The sequence below is a fragment of the Passer domesticus genome, chromosome 12 (genome assembly GCF_036417665.1).
Source record: "Passer domesticus isolate bPasDom1 chromosome 12, bPasDom1.hap1, whole genome shotgun sequence".
NCBI classification, from domain to species: Eukaryota; Metazoa; Chordata; class Aves; order Passeriformes; family Passeridae; genus Passer; species Passer domesticus.
In genome coordinates, this window is record NC_087485.1 from 17,087,878 (window position 1) to 17,109,829 (window position 21,952).

Here is a 21,952-nt window from a genome sequence, read left to right on the forward strand (position 1 = left end):
TTTTGCCAAAAGTTTTAGATTCAATTATTCGAAAGCATTTTTGTTTTGCAGTGTAACTTAAATGTAGTGGGTACTTCATGAATTTCAATAAAATCTTTATAATATATATCAAAGTGGTATTAATGTATTAGTTGCCTACAGACTACAGTCATTGAACCGAGCTGTGCTGCAGCTAAAGCAGTCAGTGTTACCATCTGAAACACAGGCAAAAGTGGGGGTGATGTGTTAAGAATTCTTTGTTTGCAGAATAAGTGTTATTGAGCAGCTTTAAGTCAGTGGGTTGATTTAACCAGCAATGCTTTAACAAAAATCATGTGAGGTTATTTTTCAGCATGGTGCAGTGAATCAGACTCTCATAACTCTTGTGCTCCCATCACTGTCAAAATTCTGCAATCACTGTCAAATATTTCAAATATTCTCCTTTTTTTCTTTTCTTTATTTTGTCTGTATTCAACTAATAAATAAATGATTTTGAAGAAACTACATTCCTCCAAAAACTGAAGTTATTCCGGCAGATTCATTTCTGCAGTGCCCAGGTAAACCTGAAAGAAAAGCAATAACAAGAAAAGTATTTATAAAAATATATTTCACAAAGTAGGAAACAATACAGGAGTTTCTCTGAATACAATACATGGAGTAAATAAACAAACAATAATATAGCTTCAAAACAAAGTAGAAAATTAAAATGATTTGCATGTAATACGTAGTTTTCTTATACAATTGCTACTTCTAAATGGCAAGTTTGCATTACAAATTGAGTATGCTTGCAGCTTCTAGTGTTCTTTCTCTGTGTGCAAGAGCCCTGGTGCATCACTATGAATATTATAGAAAAAAAATGCTAATAACAGAAGCAGTAAAATTATGTACACACTGGTTCCTGCTCTAATACAGTGGAGAACTATAAGCATGGTTTTTTTACTGTACTGTGTTATGTGTGGATTTCTAAAAGTCTATAGTTTAAATATTCACATGAACCAGTTTACTTCCAGCTGTTTGTGCTTGTATTAAAAACACCAGGTACTAGATTTATGAAGAAGATATAAAACTGTCAAAAGTTTTCTCTGGCAATGTTTAATTTCTGCCAGCATTCTCTTAAAATTCAGCTACTGCAAATGGACAGGGAACTGCTTTAACCTGCAACAATTTGTCATTTTTCTTTTCAAAATGTACATGTATGAAACATTCATTATATATAGAAAAAAAAATCTAACTGATATAATTTAGTTTTCTTCATAATCTTACTCTATAGATTATCAGTCTTAATAAATAAAAGCAGTAATGGACATCAATAAAATATTTATTTCAAAGATTAAACAAATAAATTCGATCTTTAGCAATAAAATCAGCAATTCTTTCATTTATGTAAGTCCATCCCATTTCACAGTTTTTTTCTTTCAGAAGACGAAGCACAGGGTTGATCCTTCTTCTAGAAAAAAAGATCCTTTTGTGAAGCAAAGTTTTGCAGCCCTGCCTCTGAATCTCTACACATTAGTAGTATTTATTACCCATCACTGGAATGGATTAAGAACATGTGAATATTTTAAGGCTTGACACAATATTTAAAGATGATATTCAGTCTGTGGTGGCGTGGCCAACAATTACTGTATGTACAATGGATGGTCACTGCACAGTAGGAGCCAGTAGGAATTGGCAATGCTATTTCTGCTCAGCATTGCTAAGAAGACCAAGATATTGCTTTGAACATTTCTGTGGCGGGATCTTTGTTGGCAATGCAGAAACAAACCTTTAGCTTTACACATACTGGGCAGGAGCTACTGTTCAACAGCAAATCCCTGCAAGTCCATTTCCTAAGAGAGCACCAATTTCTTTTTTGTTCTTTTCAATTCACTGAAGATAATCAAAGATCCAAATCTCCATCTTCAGAGTGGTCAAGTGAATATCAAATATCCAAAGACTTCTAGACACTCCACATACTTTACTTCACACTCCACAAGACTTAACCTCCTAACATATACTTTTTTTTTTTGGTTCAACATTACAATGTAGTTGATTTTATAGATGACTGGCGCTAAACTTGCCTCTAAAACAAAAAGCCACATTAGTTTTAACTAACAGCAGTGGCCCTAGAATATTACATGATCATTAAGTCAACAGGGGAAAAGTTTGTAATCCACTGTCAAGTTTCTTTGTCGCTTTCTCCGACTGAGTAAAGTTCTCCGAGTCTTTTAAAGCGAGGACCCCATTCACTGAGGTAGTCAAAATTCTGGTCTGAGTCTGATGTGGAGGACTCCAAGGAGCTAAGGGAACCAGCCGCTGACCCCTTTCCTTCATAGCCATAAATCTGGATAGAGTCATATGGCGGAGCTGTGGGATCATTATCAGCTTCATGAAGCCTTACATTAATAAATTCATCAACATCAACACCATTAGGAACAGGTGCAAGACCCTGCCTGGGCATAAACTGAAGATCAGGCTTAATATCCTTACGAGGCAAAAATCCATTAATTCCATCCGGATTTTGCAAAGTTGCAATGTCAAAGGCTTCTGTGTCTTCCTCTCCACCGCCTTCGTCATCGTAGCGAATGATATTTTCCCTCACATCTTCATCATCTTTGATGATCAGAGGCTCATTCTTGTGTCTTCTTAGTGTCACAAACAGCACCACAATGACTGAAAAGACAGCACCACAAGCTGATTAGGCAAAACACTTCCAACCCGAACACCACATGGTGAGTGCAGCTGGAGAAGGTGAGAGGTTGCTTTTTGTGGGATTGGGAGTAATAAGGGTGAAAAGCCGAAAGACCTACGACTTCAATGCACTTCACGTGAAGGAAATTGGATCAGAAGCTCTGATTAGTCATCTAGTCTTTGATTATCAGCTCCTATTTACATCCAAAGCTCAATTTTATAGAAGCAATAAGATTTCCCATACTTCTAATTTCGAGCCTTGACTTTTCCCTTTGGAAGTGAAGTTTGGCTACCATTATTAACATAATCTATAATGATCTACATTAGGGATGGTGTTTTCAAATATCAGAGAATGTTTTTCTGAAAACATAGCCCTAATGGGAGAAGGAAATCAGTGTTTTTTCTACCTGCTGCAAGAGACTCCTATTATATAACTAAAAAGAGAGTGAGATAGAAAGAGTTCAGCTCACTTTCAGAATCATGGACAGATGCATAAAAAACTCGAGATGGGTTATGCTTGGTTTTGCAGTTTAATGCTTAAACCCCAGTTACTGATGTAAATCTCAGTCACAAAGTGAAGCTGCAAAGTGCAGAAATAGAACTGTTTTTTCACTGTTCTCTCCCTCACTTGCTTGATGTTGTATACAAATGTTGTATGCTTTATTAAAATATACCACAGTGCTTATCTTGTAAAGCTTTAGTGTCTCTTGTGCCATTACACTCCAGAATAAACTCCTAATAGAAATATACAAATATATATATATAATGGAAAGAGATAAAGCTATAAGAAGGCATCCAAAGGAGGGAGCCTGGGCTGGAAAAGGGCCTGCAGGGGCCACCTGAGGAGTGCCTGAGGGCACTGGGCTGGGTCAGCTTCAGCAGAAGGGCTGAGGGCAGAGCTCCCTGGGCCTGTAGGGACAGCTCTGAGCTCTGCTCTGGGCCAGGGACAGCACCCAGGAATGGCTGGATGGAACTGGGCCAGGGCAGGGTCAGGTTGGACATAAGGGGAAGGTTCTGCTTCCCCAGAGGTGCTGGCACTGCCCAGGCTCCCAGGGAATGGGCACAGCCCCGAGGCTGCCAGAGCTGCAGGAGCGTTTGGACAGCGCTGCCAGGGATGACCAGGGGGGATTGCTGGGGGGTCTGCAGGGACAGGAGATGGGTCAATGATCCCTATGAGTCCCTTCCAGCTCAGGACATTCTCTGATTCCATGATTCACACAAGTCTTAGAATATACAACAGATCCATTTTCCATCAGGTGTAGCCCACACTTTGTTCACCTTGCTGCTCAACACCTCAATGTGATTTTCAGCTTCCATTCCACCCCTGTTTATTCTGTGACTCCTGTGTGTGATTACTTCAGAACAGGCTTTTGCCCACTGCTGCTGTCCAGCTCTTAGGACATGAGGGATTCAGTCCTACTGGCAGCACTGTCAGTGCTGCTGCACGTAGTGTTGGACTGGACTGTCCCTCCTCCTTTCTGAACCCCACACCTCCTCTCAGCTGGCAGACACGGGGGGATTTGTGATGTGGGCTGTGCCGTGGGCCAGGCCGTGCTGTGGGCTGAGTCGTACCACAGACCGTGCCATGGGCCAGGTTGTACTGCAGCCCGTGCCATGGGATGGGTCATACCACAGACCGTGCCATGGGCCAGGCCGTTCCATGGGCTGGATTGTACTGCAGCCCATGCCATGGGCCAGGCCATGCCGTGGGCTGTACTGCAGGCAACGCTGTGGGCGAGGCTGTGCCATGGGCTGGGTTGTACCACAGGCTGTGCCACAGGCCAGGCCATGCCATGGGCTGGGTCATACCACAGGCTATGCCACAGGCCAGGCCATGCCACAGGCCATACCACAGGCCAGGCCGTGCCACAGGCCGTGCCGCGAGCACCCACCGAGCAGCAGGATGATGCAGGCCAGGATGGCGATGAGGGCGCCCATGCTGAGCCCGATGGGCAGCACGTAGGCCTCGGCGTTGCAGGACTGCACGGTGCCGTCGCTGCTGCAGCCGCACACGCGGATGGTCAGCGTGCCCGTGCTGCTCATGGGTGGCGTGCCGCTGTCGCTGATGACGATGGGCAGCAGGTACACCTCCTGCTTCTGCCGGCTGAAGCCGCTGTGCTTGGCCAGGATGCTCAGGGTGTTATCTGCAAGGCAAAATCTCAAGCTGCGTCAAGGGAAATTTAGGTTGGAAATTAGGAAAAACTTATTCATGGAAAGAGTGATAAAGTTCTGGAATGGCTGCCCGGGGAGGTGGTGGAGTCACCATCCCTGGATGTGTTAAAAAAAGACTGGATGTGGCACTTGGTGCCATAGTTTAGTGGAGGTGTTAGGGCTGGGTTGGACTTGATGATCTTTAAGGTCTCTTCCAATTTAGTCATTCTGTGAAATCTGTGAAAATGGCGGCATCTCAGCACACAGCTCTTCCTCCGTGCCTTCAGGAACCTCAGTGCAAACATTCCATGATCTCCTCGAGCCAGCAGCACGTGGCACAGAAATGTTTCCCCTTTCTGTCCAGCTGCCTTAAGAAGTGCAATATACACATTTTCTTGTGTCACATGGTATGAAGATACTGATCCCTTACTTCTCCTCTGCATACAACACTGCAAATATCTTCCCATCAAGATTCACCACAATTTTTCAAGTCACAAAGTCATAAAAATCCAGCCAGTAAAACAAGAGAGAAATGAGATGTTAAAGAAACCCAGACTTAAAGTATATTCACCAATTAACACAAATCTTCCTTGCCTTATAACCAAAAGTACGCATTTTCCACTGCTATAAAAGATTTTTCCTTTTTATGTAAAGACAAAAGAAAAGCTAAATGCATTAAAAGTTATGGGTCTAATTTTAAGTGGTCCAAATATTTATTTGTCATCCATGAAGACAAGAAAGCAAACCAGGCTGTATCTCCCATGGAGACAGACAGGAAATTACTCTAGAAAGTCTTACCTCTGCACACATATGCAGAAAGTTAATTTTGGAAATATGTAGAGGCATCTGACTGCATGGCGTCCTACACAGCCATAGAGTTCCACAGTGAAATCTCTCAGACTCACTCAGTTCTCAGTTCACCAAATTATTACAAGTTGATTTTTCATAGGGCAATCATACAGATTTTAATTTGCATAGTTATAAAAATTACAGATTCTAGACAGTTATAAACACACACATATCAGATATCAATAATCTTGTATGTGTCATAGTGCTCAGGTATAAACCATGATTCATGGCATGTCAAATACAGAAAATTCTGATTTTTTTGTATATTTAAATAATCTCTAACTTTTAACTGGTTTATTCTGTGGAATAAAATAATAGTTCAATATTAGGAATTATACTAACAGAGTGCATGTTGACTTGCACTAGTTTGCTGTTTGTGGGGGTTTTTTTAAAAAAAAAGTGATTCAGAGGCACAAAGAAGAGTAATGTGAGAGTGTGTGTGTGTGTGTGTGTCTGCACATGTGAGTGTTGCTGTGGAATCCAGTAACAATTTAAAAATAAAGTTGCACTTCTTGTTTAGAAGGAGGAGTTGAGGTTCATTTTCCTGATGTGTCATGAACAAAAGTAAGCCTCCTGATATTTTATGCTCTAAAATGGACACATGCAATGCTAAATGTCATTCCATGTAAGGAAAGAAAACACTGGGAGTTCTCATATGACAATAGGCTTCTCCTGAAGATCAGGTCCCTTCCCACACAAACATTCTGTGATTCTATAATTTTCCACAGCAGAATCACCTACCAATCACGTTTACTTGGCCTAGAGAAGTTCTTCCTATAATTTATATTGCAGATGATGTAACCATTTCAGTATTTTTCATAAATTTAGATTATACAACATGTGAAGGTCAAGCTAAAAATTAACTCCTTCATAAAGCAGAATAAATATGGCCACTTTGCAGAACAAAAAGTATTCCTAATAATTTTTTTCCCCCCACAGGAATCCTGAGGTTTTATCTTTTCCAGTTGGAAACAGTCACATCAAAACTGATGGCACTCTGGAGCTAAATAAATAGTCTAGTTCTTCCTTGTGCCCTTTTTAAAATGAAAGGAAGCATATGTGTTTACTGAAGACAAATTTCAGGTCTAAGCTCTTAAGAATTCTGACAACTCAAATAGGAGCAAAGTCCCTGATGACACCCAGTGCCACATGTGCCAGTGTGCTGCAGTGGAAAAGCCACGTGTGTTTGAAGCCAGTAATTAACACACACATAATTAACACACAATTCACTTCCACACATTTGGAAGTGAACAAAACCTGCACTCCTCCTTGGCTGGGTGTGCCAGAGGTGTTAACACATGTGAAAGTTAAACCACTTCCAGTGCCATTCTTGTTCTCTGCAGGACAAAAAGGGAAAAGTTATGTTGGGAAAATAATCCAGTAGTTCAGTTTCCCTGAATATGGGTGTGTAGAATTTTACCAAAGTGAGAGTGACTGCGTGATGTGCAAAAGTTTCCTTTTTTGATCTGATAGCTTTCTTTTCCCCCTCGGCACCCCTCCCTGTTTTCAAATACTGGAAAATAAATTCATCTGTCTGCTGTCATTCTCCTGCAAAATTAAAAATATCCCAGCATAAGCTGCATCCTTAATCCTTTTGCTTTAACCTTTCAAAGGAGAAAATAACTCTATGATGCTCAATTTCCAGCTCTTTCTTTGAGACAAATCCCACTCAGAGGTGTCACATCTGTAGTCGTTTATTTGGAACTCCAGAGACTTTTACAGTTCTATATCACAGTGCTCTAAAATCTGTACTGATACAGCCTGTTCCTTCCTGTGAACCTGCTGCAGTCCTTCTCTGTCCAAGCTGGAGCACAGCATTGATTGCTGAGCCCAACAGCCCTGCACTTTACAGATATGCAAAAGAGGGAAGGCACCTGCTTTAGGAAGGAACTAAAAAAGAGAAGCTGCACTTGTTGGGAACAGCTTCAGATCCCTTCCTTCCTCCTGAGAGGCTCACTGCCATCCTGTCTGCTGCAGAAAATTCTAATAAGCCAAAACCAGAGCATAACCGAGTAAAAAAAGGAAGGGTGTACTCTAAAGAGACAAATAGAAGGGGGCAGAAAAAGTGGGAGGGAGGAGAGATGGAGAAAATAAAGTGCTCATCAGTGAAGTTTTGCTGAGTGCAAGAAACCAAGAAACCACCTGGTACCAGTAATGGTTATCAATTCAAGTTCAGAAGTAAGGAGAGAAAGCAAAAGAGATGCAAAGTATTTGGGATATTAACTGTTAGTTAAGTGCGAAATAAGTTGCAATGGCTGGACAGTCAGAATTATTCAGAAGAGATGTCAAACAACAAGAAGAGAACAACTTTATTTTCTTACAGATGGCTTGTTTAGTTGGGTTTTTTGTTGTTGGTTGGGGTTTTTTGTTTGTTTGCTTGTTTTTTGTTAGAAACCATGTTTGACTAAAATGAACATGTTATGCCTGGAAAGAAAAGAAACTAACAAGCAGAAAATAGAAAAAGCAAAATGAAATTACCAAATTGTTTTACCAATGGGTGGCAAGCCTTCCATTTGACTTAGGAATTTTGTTTAGCAATAAATACTTTCCCCTTCATTGCTATGTCTTAAAATAAATATACCTTGGTGTAGCTGGAGATGTGGCTCTTGAGTGAAGAGCAATGATTCCCTGAGTCAACATTTTAGTTGGTTCCTAGAACTTGAAGATAAATCCTAGCAGCTGATCAGCAATAAACTCGATTTATCTGATTTGTTTTCTCCTTTCTGTGGACATTCCCCTCTCCCAGAGCTGCCAAAACATCAGGAATCTCCTCCAGGAACAGCCTCCAGCACTGCTGCATGAACAAACCTGGCAGCAGGTGCTCAGCAGGGGAGGGGACAATCACCTTCCCTCATCTTCCCAATTAACCCATTGATCCTTCATTACAGCACTGCTCAGGTTGTTTAATTATTCCTGGTGCTTTTAGCAAAACAAGGAAAAGCACGTGCAGAAAAGCCCCAAAGCTCTCTGCTCACAGAGCTCTGAGCTGTCTGCCACAGGCACAGAGCCACTGAGAGTGTTCCTCCAGCCAGGGAGGCACATCCAGGAGGGGCTTTGACATTCTCCACCAGAATGAGTCTCCAGGAATTCTGTGCCCTTCTGTGGGGAAGGGGCTGGAGAAGTTCATGGAAATGCCTGAGCCCTGTGAAATGCCCTCTCCCTGGTGATGGACCCACCACCCAGGATGGACCAGGAGCTGCATCCTGTCCTGCAGCCTTCAGGAATGGTGGAAAATCTTAGTAACTCTCACAGCATCAGTGTCAGGTCAGAGAAACACAGCTCTGGGCACACACAAATACAGCTCAGAGCTGGAGCTCTCTTCTGCCTTCTTTTACATGTAAAAAAACCTGGTGGCTCAGCTCCCTGGCTCTCTCAGTCTCTGCAATTTACAAGCAGATTCTTGAAATAACCATGAAAGGGACTGTTTTGGGAATATCTCCCTCACAGCTGGAACAAAGGATGACAGTGCAGAAGGTCTTTAAAAGATGTCCAGTGTGGTTTCTAGACAAAGGTAGTTTGCATAACCACAGCAATTACCCCAGGGCAAAGTGCTTTCTGCACATTCCCCAACTGTTCTCAAATCTCCCAGATCTCTTTTGAGGCTCATGGATGAACGATTTTGAGAAAATGTAAATGCAATCATTTTAATACAAAGCTACTTCAGGATTTTCTGGACACGAGTGACTTTAATGGCATCAACAGCAATCAGGATGTGAAATTAGCAGGCGGGAGTCAACCCCTTCATCTCCCACTTTGTGCAAGAATGCATCTTGCAATTGTAAGACAGACAATAAAAGAACAGAACAAAAGTAAAAATCAGAAGCAGTGAGTTTGCATCTAAGTGTCATTTTTTCTGCACACTTTAGTGCAATTCTTTAATTCTCCTGCAATCTCTAATATGTCGAGATCAGTGGAGTTCCCTGCTGTGCTACCTTACACCTACAGAATTCTGCCTTTCTTTTTTTATCCCTTTTATAATGTCCTCAGAAAGATCAAATAATTAATGGTATTAAGGACTTTGTGGTAGAAGTTCTTATCTATGCTGGATATATTACTTATGTGAAGAAGGAATTTTAATTGGAAACTCTACTGCTGGAAACAGCAGAATGACAGAAATATATATTTCTTCCTGTTTATTAGAGCTATCATTCTGTGTACATTTTTAAATCTTGGATTCTCTGTAAAATAGAGTTCTTTGACACAAGTAGAAGAGCAGCAGGAATATCCTTACTGTGACACTCCCTGCTTTTTCTGATAAGGAAAAGACAGGGCCAGTTCATTCATCTCCAATCTCTGTTCAAAAGTAGCATCTATTCTTAAATAAAAACCCCAAACTTGAAATAACAAAGCAATTGAATTATTATCATCAAGGTTTCAGTGGAAACTAGCAAAATACAGGCAGAAAACCAGAGCACATGACATTTGAAGGAATGTGAGCTCTAGAACACTCAGCAACTAGCTGCAAAGGCACTAGAAAAGATCATTCAAGAGAATGCTGATGCCATTTCAGCTTTGTATAACCATTAATGACCATAATTAATATGCATGTGCCTCTTGTAATAGTTAATATTCTCTAGTGGAAACCTTACAATGTCAAACACAGATTTTTAAAAGATCATTTTGAACATTGGTATTTTTCTTTTTCTTCAGAATTCAAACCTAATGACAGAGAAATGGATGGATGATAGCAAGATTCCAATCCCCTTTTTAGAGCCTGAGAATAAAACTGTCAAGAGACACAGAGGTGTCTCAAAAAGTCACTGCATAAGTCATCTTAATAATTATTCTTTTTGAATAATTTCTCAGTCATACTTTCTTTCTATGAAAAGATTTACAAATAACACCTTTTTAGGTTGGTAGGACTGCACTGCAGGAAAAACCCAGTGACTGCAGCCCTGACAAGTCACTGCCCACAGTCCCACGTGCTCTTGTTTTGAAATGTCTTTCTTTTCCTTTTGCAATTACAAAATCCCTGGGAAAGAATAGTCCTGATCTCCTTTCTGATCCACCACAAGAAGCACAAATGACAACTCCAAGCACACCCTCATCCATGCTCACCTTTTAAAAAGCCACTGCTCACAAATGGGCCCTGAGCCGAAAAACTGATTTATTTGTTTCAGGCTCCACTTTAGTACAAGTTGGAAGCATCAGTTTCCTGCTTCCAAAAGAATGAAATTAATATGCTTTATGAGAAACCCATGTAAGGCAAATTTTTTTTTTATTTTTCTGCCTTAGGCTGAAACACGTTTTAAAGGAATATTTGATTAAAAGGGTACAATTATAAGTTTGTATGTTATAAATTTGGCAATAGTTAGTAGCTGAAAAAAAAAACCAACTATTTTTTCATTTGAACTGCTATAACTATTTTGTTTCATTATTTAACTCAGTGTTTTCAACATGCCTGTATTTATAAAAAATACATTTTTATGATGACATATACATATATGTATGTATATTGATATATCTATATATACATACAACTGTGTCATGTGTATTTTTACAGCTGTACCAGGCCTTCCTTGATGACTGTCTGAAACAAAATCCTCTTGAGCAGCAGTGTACAAGAAAAGGACCCTTTGCCTAATCTGTATAGTAAAGGCATAAATGTTCTGTTCAAACAGAAGGCTTACAAAATCATCTAAAAATGAAGAGAGGCTGTTTTTTACAGTATATTTTTGCTGATTTATGATGGCCAAATCATATGGGCACTGAAACCTTCACAGGTATTCCAAACTGACCTGCTTTTCATAAATGTAAAAAATTTGTGATGTCTTCAAAAAAGCAGACTGGTGATTGCTATCAAATTTGATAGCAGACATCAGGTTCAGAAGAAAAAACTTTTTGTCATAAAAATTCAGCTGATTGATCAAATTCTCTTTCCTGCCCCATACCAAGCTGCATTCCTTACTGGCATATTTAATGGCAATTCACAAAGCTTTCTTATGACAAATTAACAAATGCTTGAATGTTTTTGGTTTTTTTATAGACCTGAAGTTTCTGCAATCTCTTAAAACACCAATAAGAACACAGAGAAAGAAAAAGTATTTCTTGTGAGAAAATGTATTGGTAGAAGAATAATTGGAAAATGTCATATATTTTGTATCTTTGATTATTTTCTCCTCTTTACCAGTTGGCTTAAATAATAACAGTTTACGCCAGAACTGAGCAGCTGAATCAACTAATGAATAAAAAACCCTAAACACATTTCCATGTAGTCCTTTGCAGAAATAAAAAGTACTGCTGGGAATTTTGAATCATGAGCAAAGTAATATTTAATCGTGTATACATCATTCTCATATGTTAAAATTTCTTGGAAAGGGGAATAATTATGTTAGCACTACTGTGTAATACAGAACTTGTAGTAAATAAATTCTTGACAGAAGGAAAAAAATAGCCAGAAGAATTAACAGCAAAGTGATGATGAATAAGCATTTCCTCCTACCTTTTTCCTTTGAAAATGTGAACTTTAGATAATAGTCTGTATAATTTCTAGTTCTATTCCTTTGGAAAAGTCTGAACTTTAGATAATTGTCTCTTAAGTATTCTAAAACTTTCCTTTGACCTTTAGGCCAGCAGAGCTACAATCAAACATAACTATATGGTCCCTTGCAGTCTAGCAGCAGCTCCTGTATTTTGTACCTTGGTTTTTTAACTCATTGAAGATAGGACAGAAAATTCCCGCTGAAGAAATAATGATGTAGAACACATTGAGTCTGAAATAATACCAGTTTTATTGTTAATGGAGTAGAGAAATAATTAGGACCTGGTACCCCTCTCTCTTTTCAATTTACAGACACATAGAGCAAGCCAAAGCAGGAAATTTTGGGTTCTGAGTCTGTTTAAGCTCCACCTTGTCTGAACTGCACCCAGCACATCTGACTGAACCTCACTGACTCTGGATTGTCCATTCATCTCTTCCAAACCCCTCATGCCACTTGGGCTTGCCACTCCCATAATTGGAAGCAAATCCAGGGCAGTGAGGTGTGAGATGTGCTAAACCAGCACTGGCTTTTGCCCCTCCTCTTTCCCTTCTGTATCCCAGCAGCCAGTCACAAAGCTGTTTACTAATAATGCCCCTGCTTTGACATGCTTTGCTCCATTCAGATCACATCACTGCGTGGCACGTGCATTGAATGGTACATCTGTAAAGTGTAAGAATTAATGCAGCTTGCCAAGCTCTGGTTTAGAAAGAGAGATGAAATGGCTGTCAAATGTGCTCAGCATTAAAAATACATTATTAACACAGCAATTTGCATAGACTGATGGATCATTTTTGAAATCTACATATTCTAGTTAATTCTCTTCTGTTGTTATTTTAACCAAAAAGTTTCAGAAAGTGATACGGTGTTTTACAGCACTTTGATAAAATAATGCCTATATTTTGCATTTGAACCAAGAATTTTGCAGTACTATACTACCAGATTCCAACAAAAATACTGCAAGGATAAATAAATAAGCCAAGATATCCCAAGGCTGTGCCATCTGCTTTTCTTTGGAGGGATAATGGATTCTCAATCTTTCTATGAATACCTACTTAACAAATGCAGTGTGGGAGGAGAAGGTGGTGGCAGACAGGGATCTGAGCCCCTCAGGCCACAGGGACAGGTACAGCTTTAAACATTACACTGCCTGCTGTTCTCTTCTGAGTAGAGCTAAATCTCCACCAGGTTCAGTGAAATTCAGAGTGATTTTGGTAGGTGATGGAAAAGTTCCAAGAATTCCCAGCCATGTTCTTCACCTTCCTCACTTCACACACATCCTCAAATTCTTACGTCAATGACTTCCAGGTCTGGAAAAGTTCACAGACCTGGGGACTACGAAGACAATCATGGATGTTTAAAGTGAATTTTTCTTTCTACAATGTAAACTCTCAATATCACAGTAAAAAACATAAAACTCAAGTAGCAACCTTTTGAGTGTAAGATGTGATGTGTTCTTGCCATTTAAGTAATTTAACATCCACTTCTCCATGCCATGATTATCACCTTTTCCATTCCAATTCTGTGCTGAATATACACAGGGGCTTGGTAGGGATTTAAAGCAATTTACCAGTAAATCATACACCAGCCCTTAAAAACTAAATCTGTAATCAGACCTATCAACCATATTGAAGTTTTGTTGTAACAGTAAAAGCCAAATTCCAGCCCTAGTGTATTTCTATTACACCACTTACTTTTTACATAATGTCCACTTTGAAATATAGCAGCAGAAAGCAACCAGCAGACTATAAAAACAGCAACCAGCATTTATTGGAATGCTGCCTTTTTGTACTGGTGTAATAAAGGTCTTGTCAGCACTTCCATTACAAAATGCCAATTTTCAGAGGTTTATAACTCTGACATAACTACTTCCTATGAAAAGAAATTTAGAATGTGGACTCTCTGCCAAAGAGCATTGAAAGTTAAATACAGCTTATGTTGGCCGGGGCATTTTAAGTCAGAAAAATAAATTAAAAACAATTCTGACTTAACATTTTCTTGAGCTGGTGCCACTGAAGAAAAAAATGTGGATTTGATAGTAAAAAGTGCCAGATCCTGCAGTTCTTATACACGCAGAACTCCCTTGAAGTTCCCTGAGAACAATTTCTGTGAGAGGCCTGAAAGGAGTGCCATTATACATTTTTGTAAATGTCATCAAGAGTTGTATTAGCTTTTTGTAATTTGAAGAACTGAAATGTTATGGTGTAACATTGCCCTTGGGCACACAGGCAGCATGATAATGACTTTGGGAAGACATTCTGATATGCAGATTACATATAACAATAACAATTTGTTACCATCAGACCATTAATGGCAGTAATTCAGGCCCCAGTCTCACACCCAAAGGATTCACACACGCCTTATTACATGCACACCCCTCACCGTGATTCCCATGGGGAAAACTCATGGCCTTTTGAAAAGCAGGGAAGAGAAAAAGGCATCCAGAGAAGGAATTCCAGTGAGTGAAAAAAACCTAATTACCCATCTATAGAGTGGAAAATATATAGCTTGAAAAAGTTTTCAGATTAAACATCCCAGATACTCTGGAATGTTTCTGGACAGCATGCAAACATTACATAGAAAAAACCTGGAATAGGCACGAGTTCCAGACTGGGATACACAGCTGGATCATGGAGAATCACAGCAGGAGACACACACATCTGAATTTAGATTACAAGCCCAGGACATACTGCAAGACCGTGCCTTTGCTCTGTACATGGTGTGACACAACACAGAACTTGGAAAGAAGCAGCCAGGGAAAGATGTCAGCACTTGAATTCTGCCTCAACGCAGAGATGTGACAAAGTCAGTGCTAATATGGGTGAATATTATGAATATATATGTTCATATATTATGAATATATGAAACTACAGCACGAGTTCAGAAGTTGTTTAGAGTTCTCATGGAATCACAGGTTGAGTGAGGTTGGAAGGGACCTCCAGAGGTCACCTGTCCAACCCTGCTCACCACAGCTACCCAGAGCCCAGGACCTTGTCCAGCTGCCTTCTGAATATCTCCAAAGATGGGAGTTCTAAAAATAGTAAAACATTTGTATTTACAATAGAAATATAGCTGTGACAAAACAAAAGACATCTTATTCAGTGTTTCTCTTCATCCCATGAAGAGAAGTGATGAAGTATAAATATATAAAGAATCTGTAAGCTGAGAGAGCACCTTGCAAATGGTTCCTTGTTGTTGTCTAATTTGTGTTGAAGAGTCTGATAAAGTACAAGTGAAGTGTTTAGGCAGAAGCTGCAATAAAAATACAAAGCATGATCACATAAAAATATTAGAAGAGATGGGGATTCTACTGGCAGAGGAAAATACATCTCAATATGCCAAAAAGATCTCTGTGATCATGAAGAAAAAACATATAAAGTCAAAAAGGTGACCAGAAAAAACCTAGTAGATACTTTGAGAAAGTTATGTTTCCTTACTGGGAAAAAAAAAAAACAAAGGAAAATATGTAAGAAAAATAATTTTCATTTAGAAAAAGCTACAGTCTACAAATGAATTTTTGAAGCAAGTGGTTTTGCTAGACAGACTGTATTAGAACTCTATGAAGTTTTTAGCAACTATATCTTTTGATCTTGTCTGTTAGCACAAAAAAGGCACAAAACAAGAAAAAGTAGATTTGTTATAATTTTTTTCTCATTTAAAAATAGAAAATATTAGTACAAAGAAGCCATAACAATGTGGATTAGATAAAGATGATGCAGAAGGAGATGTCAGGGGTAGAACTGAGTCTAAACTACCTCCCTCTGTATTCAGTATTGCAGTTCATATCAAAGATACCAGCTGCCATCAGACTGGGCTCCACCATCTCTTCCCCTAACAAGCACATTCCTCATGTTTCCTCTCTGGGACTTCCAGAAGAATCCAAAATGTCCCTCTCTTAGAGCACTCTGAAACTCTCAGCCTTTACCAGCCCCACTGCTCACAGCTCTGCAGTGTTTGTACAGCACAACAGCAGCGCAGTGATTAAATGTTTTATCCAAATTCATACAGGAAACATAGCCAAGCTAAACAGAAGTGTTCCAAACTCCAGAACAATTCCTCAATCAAAAATCCATCACTCCTGTAGAGTGCTCTGAGATCACAAGGTCTTAATCTTCGCTGGGGGAACACTGCATAGTTTACAGAAGAGTCACATGTAATGGATGAAAAGGTTATAGAAAGTGACAGGACCCAGCTAAGCAAGGTTAGGGAGCAACAAGTTGGAAAAGCCTACACGAATTACTTTTATTTTGTATTATTTCCAACAAGCTCTATTTTAGCTTCAGTTTTAGGTTAGACTGAATGAGAGTTTCATAACACAGGACAAAGCCAGAAAGTTTTACCTGTGTTTACAAAAAGTGATGTGAAATTGTTATGTCATTAAAGAGAAGAAAAAATTCAGTGTTCGTATTCAAGACAGCCCAATATTCTTAGAACAGAACAGAGAACTTTCATCAGCATTCAGACATTACTGTTGGTGCTCCTTTTAAGGTTTATGACTTTAACACCAAACTCTACTCCAAACTCCACCAAGAGGCCTTCATTCCTGATTTATCTCTTAGAGTCAGATTACAAAAAATCCCAATCCTGCAGAGTTACTGTTTAGGCATGAACACAGTCCTTTGCCTACAGCCAGAGTGGAGTGTGCTAGTCTGAGCCCAGAGTTAGTCAGGCCAGGTTGGGGGCTCAGCCTTTGCTCTCTGAACACAGGCAGAGAGCTCCCACTGCTTCCCTGATTCCTGCAGCATCCATCAGTTACCTTTGGAGGACCCCACGAGTTCTTCCTCTTCAGTGCCATCAAGCAGACATCTGGTCCTTTTCTTCAAGTTCTATTTATCTCTCCCTAACAAGCTGCCTTATTATCTCACTTCAAACAGGGGCCCATCTTCACTCCCTCTCTAATCAGTGCTGATTACCAAGTGTGCACATCCTATCATTTTAGGATATGCAAACTCTCTCCCCAGACTAGACAGGTCAACTGATGCATTTCATTTCTTTGCTGTGTTTGGCTCAGTGTGTAAGATCCCTGTGTTCAGTCAAATCATGTATTCTACCTCTTCCCTGCCCTCTGAATGCATTGCCTTCTAGGCAGATTTATTATATAAATATTACATGCTAATAATTAGATAAATATGTCGCTAATTACTGGCTGCTTGCCAAATAAAGTACGTCCTAATTAGACAATTAAACGAAGACCAACAAAGTGACATATTTTACAACAAGATCACCCATAAAAATTACAAAATCAGGAGTTGATGGGAAAATAACCTAAGTGACACAAAACCACCCCCCAAAAAAAGTTTTGTCTCCCTTATTCTCTAAAGGTTGATGTCAGAAGCTGTAGTAAAAAAATCATTAAAAAAATCTCCTGTTTCCTTCAGTGTGTCACTGCTGTTCTTGCTGTGACAGAGAAATACAACCAGTTCTTAAACAGTCACCTCCTCAAAATGAGTAAGGAGGAGGGTATGTAAAATATAAAAAGGGTACGTAAAATATAAAATATAAACTTATTTGAGCACCCCAGACAGGTTCAGGAGAATGCAGAGACACAGAATTCACATAATAATCAATGTTGTGGTCAACCTGCAGGAACAATGACTGTGATTCCAACAGTAACTCCTTCCTTGTGTTAAACACTTGCTGGATTTGTTCAAAACAAGATACAAATTAGAACACGATCTGAGCCTTTTAAACTCACATTATAATGTCAGTTGTGTAATAATTAATCAGATAATCCTTAAGGCTAAGTGTGAAAAATCAATACCTTATATTTTTAATGGAGCATCCATGTGCAAATATAATGACAAAATTTGATTTTTCTTAATCAAAGGAAAAATTAACAGTTAATGGGTGATGATTCCTGCTTATTTTTTTTTTCACTTTTAGCCTTTTTATTCTTCCTCTAGTAGAACAGTGTTGGTGGTCTTTTAATCTTTACTGCAACTGAAATTTTAAAATGAGACTCCTATCTAGTTTCTCATTAATTGACAAAATTGCAATTAGAGTAACTACTAAATTAATTCCTCCTCAACAGTCTGCATTTAGGATACGATAAAACAAAGAGATATTCCATAATGAGAGCAGCCAATAAATTTACAGAGGGAGGAAGGGAAAAAAAAAGAAAGGAAGGAAGGAAGGAAGGAAGGAAGGAAGGAAGGAAGGAAGGAAGGAAGGAAGGAAGGGAGGGAGGGAGGGAGGGAGGGAGGGAGGGAGGGAGGGAGGAAGGAAGGAAGGAAGGAAGGAAGGAAGGAAGGAAGGAAGGAAGGAAGGAAGGAAGGAAGGAAGGAAGGAAGGAAGGAAGGAAGGAAGGAAGGAAGGAAGGAAGGAAGGAAGGAAGGAAGGAAGGAAGGAAGGAAGGAAGGAAGGAAGGAAGGAAGGAAGGAAGGAAGGAAGGAAGGAAGGAAGGAAGGAAGGAAGGAAGGAAGGAAGGAAGGAAGGAAGGAAGGAAGGAAGGAAGGAAGGAAGGAAGGAAGGAAGGAAGGAAGGAAGGAAGGAAGGAAGGAAGGAAGGAAGGAAGGAAGGAAGGAAGGAAGGAAGGAAGGAAGGAAGGAAGGAAGGAAGGAAGGAAGGAAGGAAGGAAGGAAGGAAGGAAGGAAGGAAGGAAGGAAGGAAGGAAGGAAGGAAGGAAGGAAGGAAGGAAGGAAGGAAGGAAGGAAGGAAGGAAGGAAGGAAGGAAGGAAGGAAGGAAGGAAGGAAGGAAGGAAGGAAGGAAGGAAGGAAGGAAGGAAGGAAGGAAGGAAGGAAGGAAGGAAGGAAGGAAGGAAGGAAGGATCAGGTACCTAGGTATAAAATCCAAATATTCAAACCAAAACAAAAGCTAACCATGGGGTGAACACAGAAGAACTTCTATGAGTCTGCTGGGCAATATATTGAGGTGGTGAAGGGACAGACGGTATACCAGAACCTTTGGCCTGAAGACATCATTCCTCCTACTCAGAATTAAACCCATTTCCAGGAAATCAAACATAGTCAGTGCAAATGTCCATGAACATTTCCACCACAGAAACTGCTTTTTGCAGAAAACCTGGAGGAATCAGATGTACCCATCAAGCCAGAAGTGGTACTTAGAAATCTCTGAACTCTTTCAGAAGGTAGCTGATTAAAATCCTGGAAATTTATCTCCAAATATTATATATTCACTTATCTATAAATACTACTATGAAATACTTCCAAAGTTCTAGAATATCATAATCATGGGTGCTGGGAGTTTTTAAGGAGTTGGTGCACTCAGGGAACCCTTGATTAAAGGCTGTTGGAAGAATGTTTCATACAATCCCAGGATGGGAGAGGCTGGAGGGGCCCACGGGGCTGCTCTGGTGCCACCTCCCTGCTCCAGCAGGGCCATCCCAGAGCACAGGGCACAGCAGAGTGTCCCTATGGCTCTGCAATGTCCCCAGGGAGGAGACTGCACAGCCTCTCTGCCCCATCTGCTCAGGGCTGGCACTGCCCAGGGCAGCAGTTCTGCCTCCTGGGCAGGGGCAGCTCCTGGGCTCAGGCCCTACCTGTGGATAAATTCCAAGGAGCTGGTACTGCAGATCTTACTGCTGTTAGTGCACTCAGTAAGAACACCACCCTTCTGCCTGCTAAGCAGTTCAGTCCTGAGACCTTGATTTAATGTCTATTTTCCCATTATATGTCTGAAATTAAGTCACACTGGAGATTCAATTTGTTCTTCTCTGCTATTTCTTTCATCCACCTTCCACGTTATTACTAAACCAGACAGATTTTCAAGCTAACTTACTGACCAAATTCTTTTGCTCTCCTGTTTTGTTTTCACAACCTTTTATCCCTTACTCACTCTTCTTCAGATTTATTATGAAATTAATGCAGTAAACTGGAAAAGAGATCTAAGGACGTTACACTACTGAGCTTGATGAGACTCCTACAGCAGGAAAATTCACAGCTGTCCAATCCATTCCCTCATCATGAGTAAGCACTGTCGTGCATATGGTGCACAACACTGACCTCAGATCTTTTTCACTCAGATTGCATCTGGTTCTCAATTAGTTTGATTTATAAAATGAAACATAATTGACGTCTTGGCAACATTCTGTTGCTAGCAGCACAAATAATAAATTAAGAACGAGTGAAGTAAAAGTCTCTTTAGTCATGTATGCATAATGGCAGGCTGCATGTATTTGGGATTAGCTGGGTCTCATCACTCCCATTGGAAGCTGTTTGGGACTGGGTCATGTTTGCACTAATGCTCTGTAATTGTGCTTGATTCAAATGGCCAAAAAAGGCAGTCTCTGAAAGGATGGGATGCTGTGGGAATCAGTCTGATTTTCCAATGTGCTAAAACAACTCCTCTGTAGCTGTCTGAAAGTTTGCATTTGGGAGGCTTGAAAAGAAGTTGTCACCGTAGAGCTGAACTGAACCAGGAGGGAAAGGTTAAACAGCATTTGGAACAGAAGCTCCCAGGAAACATTTTGCCAGTGCAAAACTGTAAAAAGTACAGACGTGCTGAGGAGCACAGCAGGGCTGAAGAGGAGCTGGAGATGCCTGCAAGAGGACAATCAGCTTACCAGATGGCCCCCTCCTTGCTGGTTCATCCATCAGCTTGGCCTGTCCAGTCCAGTGAAGACTTGATGGATCACCTCTGGCTTAGGGCGGAGGAGAGAGGGAATCTGTCTGGAGTCCTGCATCCTGAATACAGGAGAGGAGTGAATAAGGATTCAGGTGGACAGAACAGACAGAAGGCTCGCAGGGTGGAGGAGCTGGCAGCTGAGTTAGACTTTGAAGAGTTGATCCTAGTTCTCTGTTTCAGCTGTGTGCACCAAGAAGGAGTCACCTCTTTAGCCTATTGAAGTGGTGAAAAGCACATAACCATTGTAAGAAGCTTAAATCACCCAGACAGGGATGAAAAGTGTTTGCAGAAGAACTGTACTGACTCTTCACCTGGTTTGTGGTTCTAATCAGAAAGGAGTCTGGAAAGAGCAGTGATCTGCATGCAAGAAGAAAGCTGGGAAAGACAGCAGAAGCAGGTGTCAGTGAAGGACAAAGGATTGGAGTGGAAAAATGCTGGCTTCCCATCTACATTAATGCAATCACTTCAGAAAACAACACCACAGCCATCCTTGCCAGGGAAGTTCTTTCAAATCTCACTCAACTGATAGTCGACATCAAGGAAAAACAGAACTTGAGGCAATAACAGAACACAGCTGATAGTGATTATAGTAAAGAAAGAAGGGAGAAAGGAAGCAGAAAGTTATCAGCAGAAAGACACTGAGAATATTGTCACCAGCATTCCCAGCTAGGTGGGACTAACACTGCAGTACCAGGGAAAGGTGTAGCCTTGCTAGGAATAGTAGACAGGAGTCAGATATATCACTTCAACTGCAATGTAAAATCATACAGTGAAAATGGAAATTCATCCACTGCCTGGCAAGACAGAACCTCTGAGCACTACTGGAATGTATTTGGGTCCCTTGGGAATATTATCATTACCTTGCAATTCTACCAAGTCTTCTAGAATTTAAGAATAATCTAAAGATGTATAACACTGATTTCCTCCTCACGTAGCTCATCACTTGTCACTGAAAAAGGGCTCCTCTCTTTCAGTTCTTAGGCACAGTCCTACTTCACAGGATGACATTACATCTTAGACTTGTCAGATATGCAAATAAGAAAATTGATTACTTTTCTCACAGAGGATGATCTAGCATGTTTTCTGATCCAAAGCAGTTTCAGGCAGGTGAATTGTCTTAGGACCAAGGGTAAAGGAACCTGAGTATAATAAATAAGGAGCTGCATGAATTATTTCAGGGACTTGCCACTTGCCAACCAATGCACAACCACTCACTCCAGAAAAGCTGTTTGCACTGGCT

At 40.3% G+C, this 21,952-nt stretch overlaps 1 protein-coding gene across 4 annotated transcripts in view; it reads right to left on the reverse strand.

Annotated features, from left to right (window-relative positions):
* Positions 1-569: 569 nt before the first annotated feature.
* CDH8 (cadherin 8) overlaps positions 570-21,952 on the reverse strand; it is a 156,147-nt gene continuing 134,764 nt past the window's right edge. For 3 of the 4 annotated variants that reach the window (XM_064386818.1, XM_064386817.1, XM_064386821.1), the window contains 2 exons: positions 4,542-4,793; positions 570-2,631 (listed from right to left, as the gene is read on the reverse strand). In XM_064386818.1, the coding sequence (XP_064242888.1) occupies positions 2,138-2,631; positions 4,542-4,793 (746 nt within the window). In that variant the 3' untranslated portion in view covers positions 570-2,137. Of the gene's footprint in view, positions 2,632-4,541; positions 4,794-19,644; positions 20,772-21,952 lie in introns of those variants that run through there. The other variant, XM_064386820.1, reaches the window with a different exon arrangement.